General features: G+C 44.7%; 1 protein-coding gene across 1 annotated transcript in view; it reads left to right on the forward strand.

Moving 5' to 3' along the window:
• The window catches only part of GNB4 (G protein subunit beta 4), an 85512-nt gene extending 77796 nt beyond the window's left edge, over positions 1-7716 (forward strand). Inside the window, exons 14-15 of the mRNA XM_064165688.1 lie at positions 299-515; positions 2512-7716. Coding sequence (XP_064021758.1) covers positions 299-515; positions 2512-2618 — 324 coding nt within the window. The 3' untranslated portion in view covers positions 2619-7716. The remainder of the gene's footprint in view (positions 1-298; positions 516-2511) is intronic.
• The last annotated feature ends 1073 nt before the right edge of the window (positions 7717-8789 follow it).

An 8789-nucleotide genomic window follows, 5' to 3' on the forward strand; every position in this document is an offset into this window, starting at 1 on the left:
AGCCACAGTGCACATAACTGTGTTCTGTTGTGTCCGCTTTGGCTCCCGTTATCCAGGAGCTATCTGGGTGAAGTTCTGGCCATTCAGGTGCTCCCAGCCAGTATTCCAGAAGTGTTCTGTTGCATAGCTCTGTATCTGCATTGCTTTTGAGGTGCAGGGTTTTATTTTCTCTCTAAAATAAAGAACTCTGCCTTTATCTGCTCACTCTGGTGAAGTGACCCTGACGTGGTTCTGAAATACTGCACGGACAGCGCGTTTCTCCGCTCTCAAACCTCTGTCTCTTCATTTTAACTTCCAGTTCTTCCCTAATGGACATGCATTTGCCACTGGCTCTGATGATGCCACCTGCCGACTCTTTGACCTGCGTGCGGATCAGGAGCTGATGATGTACTCCCACGACAACATCATCTGCGGCATCACTTCCGTAGCCTTCTCAAAGAGCGGCCGCCTCTTGCTAGCAGGCTACGACGACTTCAACTGCAACGTCTGGGATACTCTGAAAGGGGAGAGAGCAGGTGGGTGCACACCACTGCAGTCAGCTGCAGTCTTCTGTTTCCTTAGCAGAGAGTGGATGTTCAGAATGTATGCAAACTGCAGAGCCAGCCCATAGACAGTCGTGTTCATAGAGACATAAAATGGTAGAGGTTGGAAGGGACCTCCAGAGATCCTCCAGTCCAACCCCCCTGCCAAAGCAGGATCACCTAGCACAGGCCATGCAGGAATGCATCCTGGTGGGTTTTGAAGGTCTCCAGGGGAGGAGACTCCACAACCTCCCTGCACAGCCTATTCCAGTGCTTTGTCACCCTCACAGTGAAGAAGTTTCCCCGCATGTTGAGGCAGAACCTCCTGTGTTCCAGTTTATACCAATTGTTCCTTGTGCTGTTACTGGGCACCACTGAAAGAGACTGGCACCTTCACCTTGATACTCACCCCTCAGATACTTACAGATATTAATAAGATCTTCTCTCTGCCTTCTCTTCTGAAGACTAAACAGCCCAGTTTGTTCAGTCTTTCTTCATAGGAGAGATGTTCAAGTCCATTAATCATCCTCATAGCTCTCCGTTAGGCTCTCTCCAGTAGATCCCTGTCTCTTTTGAATTGGAAAGCTCAAAGATTGGCACAGTATTCCAGGTGTGGTCTCACTAGAGCAGAGTAGAGAGGGAGGAGAACCTCCCTAGACCTGCTGGACACACTTTTCTTAATGCATCCCAGGATGGCCCTCTTGGCCACAAGTGCACATTGCTGCCCCATGGATAATTTGCTGCCCCAAGAACTCCCAGTGTCTTTCTCCATGGAGCTGCTTTCCAGCAGGACAGCCCCTAGTCTACTGGTGTCTGGTGGTGTTCCTCTCCACCTGCAGGACTCTACACTTGTCCTTTTTGAACTACAACGAGGTTCACCTTCACCCAGCTCTCCAGCCTGTTGCTGATGTGGTGGAATCAGCTTGCTGGAATGGCATCTTTTCACTGTGTTGCATTTGATTATCTCTTCTAGTTGTTACATGCATTACAGTTTCGTCTCTCTGATGTGTGCAGTGTATGCTCCAGCCAGTGACATACTCCTGTTCTTGGGTATTAGCCACTATGTATCTGTGTCTGCTCTTGAATCTGAGGGGCAGCCTCCAAAAGTGTGTTATGTCTGCAGGAAACTTACGTCACTGAAGTGTAGGAAATTAAGCAGTACAAAATTTGCATTGCCTTTTGCACCCAGAAGAGGAAGTAATTCAGATAGTAGTAAGTTACAGTAGTCTGTTTTGAGGCCCTTAATTTTCTGCTGTTGGAAGGGAGGTGCTGTCAGTGGGCAGTTACAGTCCCTGAGTTAGTTGCTCCTGTCAGCAGTGTGGTGATGGCTGAGCTGCATCTTCCTCACTCCGTACAGTGGTTTCTGAACCTTGGTTCTGCTGTTGAGGCTGGAAGTACATCCTTTTCCTTACGGGACATGGGCAAGCTAAGCCTGGATGTGGCATCCTGGGAGAACAGAGGAGTGCAAAACCGGGTATAAGGAAAGCAAAAGCAAAGCAGAAAGAGGCAGGGCACAGTGATGCTTTTCTAGTAGTCTGGCACAGTACATGGAGGGGTTTTTAATCCTTGGGGTTTGCAGGACACGGGGAAATCAAGGTGGTTCCTGTATCCAGGCTGTTGTCAGAAGACATCACAATTGATTTTGGAAGAACTTGACTGAAACTGTGGACAGTATTGCTGCAAACAGGGATAAAGCAGAGCCTGTCTGGGGGTGAGGAGGTCTTTGAGGGGCAGAAAGAAGGAGAAGTCATAAGGGTGGAGAGGAAAATGGGAGCAATATTGTGTTGCATGCATTTTAAAAGCCTCGTTGTGTATCTTGACCTGGCTGTTGTGATGTGTGGAATTCTCCAGGGAAAGACAAGAAGGGTGAGTAGATCTCGAATTGCATCCTTGTTTTAGCACATTTGAAGACTTAGCTGGGAGATGAGAGCAACAGTTGAAGCCTCTGACACCCCCTGGATACTGACTTTGCTTGCTTCTTCTTTTCTAGGTGTCCTTGCTGGCCATGACAACCGTGTCAGCTGTTTAGGTGTTACTGATGACGGCATGGCTGTAGCTACAGGGTCTTGGGACAGTTTTCTCAGAATCTGGAATTAACTGGGAGCCAAATATGTACATTCTCCATTTGAGATCTGGAGAGATCAATGCTGCAGCCTATAGCTGTGAAATAACATTTCTACCTTGTATTTGCAGGTGAAGTTTTTTCTATTCACTGATTATTACACAAAAAAAAAAAAAGGCTTTCTGTAAACTAGGAAAAAAAAAAAATCAAGTGAAGAAATAGGGGAGGGGGGAAGAAATCACTGACTTTTTAAAAGGGGCCAGCACACATAATCATGGTGACCGACAAACTAAGAGCCAGTCTTTTTGTTTTTGGTGGTTTGGTTAGATTGTCCTTGAAGGGTTTTTGCTTGTGCTCAGTCTGCTAATCCTGTACTTTGCTTTCTGGTTTTGGTTTTGTTTTGTACATAACAGAATATACACCTTATAGCAGCCAACCATGTAACATTTGTCTGTATGTAAAGAAGTATCTTTGCCTTTTTGGTTTGCTTTTTGCTCTTTTTTAAAGGAACTACCATTTATAGCTTTGCTTTTAACCTGAGATGTCACTTCTGAGTTTTGTAATGGGTGAACTAGGTTGCTGTTTGAAATGTTTTTGTGAATTTACTGTAGATAAAGTGAAGCCAATGGTATGTCTGTGTTTTTTATAATGGATGGCATTGGAATTCTCTTTCTTTTGTTTTGTAAAAGGCCCTGGAGACTCCCACTTAATACCTACCGCCTTATTCACTCACTTCTTGACCTGCTTGCCTGTTTTTAATCATGGGAGGGGGGGGGTTCTTCCTTCAAGCCAGTGGTTCCTGGTTCATCCATTGGCAGTCATGGCCTCCAAACACCAAGGAGTTAATGCCAGGCAGACTTGCAACAACAGCAAAAATAATGTTAAAACAAACAAAGAACTCCAACAAATCTGGTTCCAGAAAAATTAGCTTCCTTACTGCAGCTTTTTGCATCAGTCACTCCACGCAGTCCTTGGGTAGGGAAGCCAAGTGACCTGCACTGCTGCAGTGAAGTGGCTGAGTGCTTTTCCTTCTGACACTTCAGCTCTGACTAAATGAGGTCGTTCTTGGCCCCTCACAAACTGGGCTTGACGGCACTAGTGGAGCAGTTTGGCGTGATGCTGGGCGTGGAGAGCAGTGTATTGGCAAAGCTTGCTCCGTTACCACAATCAGCTGAGAGATTCAGGAGGACTTTGGCTTAAATTCTCCAAGAAGATTTACATGTGCAGTTAATCCCCCCCCCTCCAAATCAGGGGGTTGCCAAAGCATACCACAACCAAAAGCGCTTGTTGTCAGTTATGTGCAGTGTGAACTAGAAAAGGCATTGTGTAACTTAGACTGAACCAAATAACCTTACTTACCTGTGTGACCCTTTAAAACTTCATACTGTAAAACTTAGTGGCTTGCTTGTTCTCCTGTGGTCACAGAGGTCTGTGCCACAGTGGCTTATTAGAAGCTAGGTGTTGTGCAGCGCTCTCACTGTAAATAACCATTTCCTCTCCCTCTTTTTTAGTCTGATTTTTGTGTCAGTTGCTTAGTAGTTATAGGTTCTGATTGAGTACAGTTGAGTGTAGATATAGGGAAAAATCAAGTGACTGATGTCTCTTTGAAACTACCTGGGAAGATTGCTTAACTTTTTGGTGCCTGGCAGCATGCCTGCACTTGCAATGGATGCTCTCTTGGGACTCTGAAGGTCTGTGGCGTTTTTGGAAAGGGGAACTAAGTCTATTGGCTTCTCTTAAGTGACTTATTTTAAAGAGACCTGAATTTTCCCTTCTGTCAGCCTGGAAGATGCTGTTAATCTGCCCTCATCTGAAGCGATGGGGAGTCTGGGTATCTCTGGGTCAGGTAGGAAATATAAGTGCCCGGTATCCTGTAATATACCAAACCAGATTTGTGGCTGAGTTGATTCTGTGTCAGTTTCTGACACTTGTAATCCTACATTTCTGTACTTCCAGACTGTGCCTGTAAACTTGCCATGTCTGTAATGGTGAAGGTGCCAACAAGTGTACCAGTCAATCACAGTAAATTCACTTGGGAAGAAAAAGGTGCATCTTGTGCTGGAGAAGTATACATTTACTAACAGCAAACTGTGGTGTAGGACCAAAATCATTCTCTGTTGTATGTCACAGGGATTCCTCAGCATTTTGCTTTATGAGCTGTCTGCATTACCAGAACTATTGGGGAACTCTTGTTACTCTCTTAAGTGAGCAGCTCTTTGGGATCTTGCAGACTAGGTTTGTGTTTTTAGTGGCGCACTTGATTATTGGTTTGGAATTGGAGTTTTTATTTGGTTGGTTGGTTTTGTTTTCTTAAACTCACAGCTGCCTTGAGTGAATCATTCTGGAAATTTGTTACTAGGGAATTGTAAGAAAATCCTCTTTTTCTAAAAACAAACAAACCCAATGTTTTCCATGCATGGGTGTTTCGAACCAATTTCCTGGTCAACACCTTTGTGAAGACAGCTGCCATTTTTACATCCTGGTATTATAGACCCAATTTCTACTTCTGAGACTCCAACAGTGATTTTACAAGTGTATATAACTTCTTTTCTTAAAAGTTCAGGTAGGCTAAACGTGGTCATGGCTCTCACAGAGGTATTGCTGCAAGCCATTTCACTGTCATTGTTTGATGGGCAATTTGTCTACTGGGTTCAGCTGCTTTTCAAATCGATCACAAGGAAGAGCCAGCTGCTTGCTAATGGAGGTTTCCAGAAGCATCACACAAGTATCTGCTAGGTTTTGCTGTTTGGTTAACCAGTGTCTGCAGTGCTGCAGGTCCTCAGCCCCCTCCTTTTGTGTCAGGGCACAAGGAGACCTGGAGGGAGCCCAAGTGCAGCTGGGGAAAGAGTGTCTGGTACTTCTTGGGAACTTGTAGAAAGCTTGTGCTAGATTCTGCCAGGGTGAGATTTGCTGTTCACTTACTGCCCTGAGTATAGAAGTGATTTGTTTTTTAGGGCCTGCAGGTATGATGTAATACACTGTTGTTATGTGAGGCCAAATGATGACTTTGCACAGGCTGTGGTGTTTCTTTATTTAACCAGCCACTTTCAGGATTGGTGCCCTTAGCAAAATGGCTGCAGTTTCAATGGTAAAAGCTCTAGCTTCTCCTAAGGAGAAGGAGGTGGTAGAGTGACTCTTCAGTACAGTGACTCTTCCTAGCTTTTACTTGAAAGGCTTTATTCTCAGCTTTTAATCTCCAAGGAAAGGGTGTGTACCTGCAGTTTGGTGTAGGCTCAGGTGTGCAGCTCATGCAATTTCCAGCTGTGCACCCTGCCAGCACCCTCACAGCAAATGTTGCAGCACTACTGGCTTCATCTTAACCTGTCTTGAAGAAGCTCGTTGCCAAACTACAGCATTACCTGAATTTCACACAACTTGTCTAATTGCAGAAATGGAGCAGCAGCTAAGAGCAGTGTGGCAGGACGGTGGCCAGGTAATGCTTTCCCAGCCTCTCTTGCAAGAAGTCACTGGGTTATGGTTTGGGAAGTGGGACTCTGGGCTTTGTGTAACCTTTATTTCATTCAGGTACAGGACTTTTGTCAGCATTTTCAAATGTTGACTTAGCTTGCCGAGAGAGGATCGGGCAAATGCCCAACTTCAGCATGTTCCTGTGTAGACTCAGACTTCTGTTTCTCGGTGGAGATCCTGGTTGAGATCCTGGACACCACAAAAAAAAGCTTCTCTGTGGCATTGTGCCGATGTATACTCGCTTACTCCAGTAACGTGGGCCTGTTCCCATCTGTCTCCAGACCTTGCTTCTTCCACACATTGCTATCCTCTGCCGCGCTAAATCGCAGGTACGCTGCAGCACTGGCAGCAGCGACGGCACGATGGCGCTGACAGCAAGACATACACCATTTCAGATGGAACGTGGATCAAATAGGCTTTTCCCCCTGCCGAAGGAGAGGGCCTGACCTTGCCTTGGCAAAGCTGAACCGATGTCACAGCCGGTCCTGGTGTGCTGACTGTAATGCATGGGTTGGAACTAGTTAACTCTCTAATTCAGTTGGTGTAACCGCTTGTCCCACAAGGGAGTTCACATTACTTTAAGGTGGAATGGAAACCATTGTGAAAACATTCCAAGAGTGCTTAGTCTTTCCTCTTTTGAGGCCACTGTCACCTCCACTAGGTTTAGTGCTGTGCTTTAAGATGTTGGTGAGAGTATTGGCTAATTGACTAGTTGGTCTAAATGGTCGTGTAGCAGAATGACTGATGTTTGAGATAGCGTTTCCTGTACAAGTATTTAAGCATGGGTTGATGGTGCACTTTGTATCCAGTAATCTGGCCTGCATGCTGGCTAACTACTTCCTACACTTCAGAGGCACCACGAGCCTTGTATCCAATTGCTGGTTATGTAAAATACATGCAGAATGTTAATGCAGTGTCGTTATGGTAAATGTGTGAACAGTGTTACTAATTGATATAACTGATAACAGATTACATGTGCCTGACATTCTTATACCACACAGTATGTTTAGGTTTTTAACTAATACGGACTTTGGTGGAATAGTCTTAGGTATTTCAAGCCTTTGTTTTACTTACACAATGGTGCTCTCTATTCTGTTTGGGTTTTTTTTTTTCTCCTCCTTTTTCTCTTTTCTAATTTTTAAAAATGAAAGCATCTGAACACTTGTAGTACATATTACATCCAAAGGAGTCCAAAACAAACTGCTTCTAAACATGATTGGGTTTAATTTGTCCTTAATTTCCAGCATTTCTCATTAATGAGGTTATTTTTTTTTGTTAGTTGTTTTAGTTTGGGCTCTTCTTTTGGTATTTTTGGTTGTTTTTTTTTACTTTGTTGCTGACTACTTTGGAAAACTTTGGTAATGTTACCAATTATGAAGTGATTCTGCACTGCCTTTGGATTGTGTATGTATTCAGAAACAGTCTTAAAGCTTTTATTTAAGCTATTGAAAAAAAAACAACCAGGGACTTGTGCCATTTGTTCTTTAACAGTGCTGTTGTAAAAAGACTTCCCTGTGAAAAAAAAAATCACTTGCTATGAACTCTTGTTTATAGCTTTTTTTTTTTTCCACGATGGATCTTTTTCTTTGTATTTGTACAGTGGCTCAGTGAAAGATGTTGCCATGAGTTGATATTGTAACCAATAAACAAGTGCTTTTAACCAGACTCTGTCACCTCTGAATGTTTAGTTACGGCTGGAATGAGTGGTCCCCATCCTGTGGATCAAGATTTTTCCTGTGACACTCTGGATGGCCCAGCCAGGTCTTGTGTCTGTCACCTGGTCACAGTGAACTGAACTGCTGCGTGCAAATCCCACACTGCAAGTGAATTATGCCTCTGAACAAGACCCCTGGAAGGGTGTGGGGGTGCTGGTGGCTGGCTAGCTGAACATGAAGCAGCAGTGTGCCCAGGTGGCCAAGAAGGCCAATGGTATCCTCACCTGTATCAAGCACAGTGTAGCCATGAGGAGTGAGGAGCTGATTGTGCCTGGTGAGCTACAGCTTGAGTGCTGCATTCAGTTCTGGGCACCACAGTATAGGAAAAATGTTGAGGTCCTGGAACCTGTCCATAGAAGAGCAGTGAGACTGGTGAGGGATTTGGAGGGCATCATACAAGGAGTAGCTGTGGGAGCTTGCATTGTTTAGTCTGGAGAAGGCTAAGGGGAGACATTGCTCTCTATGACTACCCAAAGGAGGGGGTAGTGATGCTGGCAGTGGTTTCTTCTCTCAGGTAACCAGCAACAGGACAAGAGGCCATGGATTTAAGTTGTGCCACAGGAGGTTTAGATTGGACATTAGAAAAAAACTTTGCTGAAAGAGTGGTGAGGCATGGGAAATGTGACACTTAAGGACATGGTTTAGTGGTATAGTTGGGTTAGGGTTGGACTTGGTGATCTTAAAGGTCTTTCCAACCTTAATGATTCTGTGAAATAATTAAGGCATAATATGCAAGCATAAAGTTAATTCTGTCTTTGTATGTTTTCTGCCTGAGAAAGGCAGGTGGTGTGAAGGGAGTAGAGTTCACTACAGTGAACCAGAAGTTACCCACCTATCCCCAAGAAGGAAAACCAAGATGGTTTTAGAAGACTCTGGTTCTTGGGTGTCAGAACTGCTGTAACACAACAGCCAGACTCCTGTACGGGGCAGACCCCTTCCCATCCTTCTCTTGGAGTCTGTTTTTAACTGACCCATAATAGTACTGCTGTGCAGGGTGTCACAGCTTGAGCTTACCTGCTGCAG

The sequence above is a fragment of the Pogoniulus pusillus genome, chromosome 26, assembly GCF_015220805.1.
Source record: "Pogoniulus pusillus isolate bPogPus1 chromosome 26, bPogPus1.pri, whole genome shotgun sequence".
Taxonomy (NCBI): domain Eukaryota; kingdom Metazoa; phylum Chordata; class Aves; order Piciformes; family Lybiidae; genus Pogoniulus; species Pogoniulus pusillus.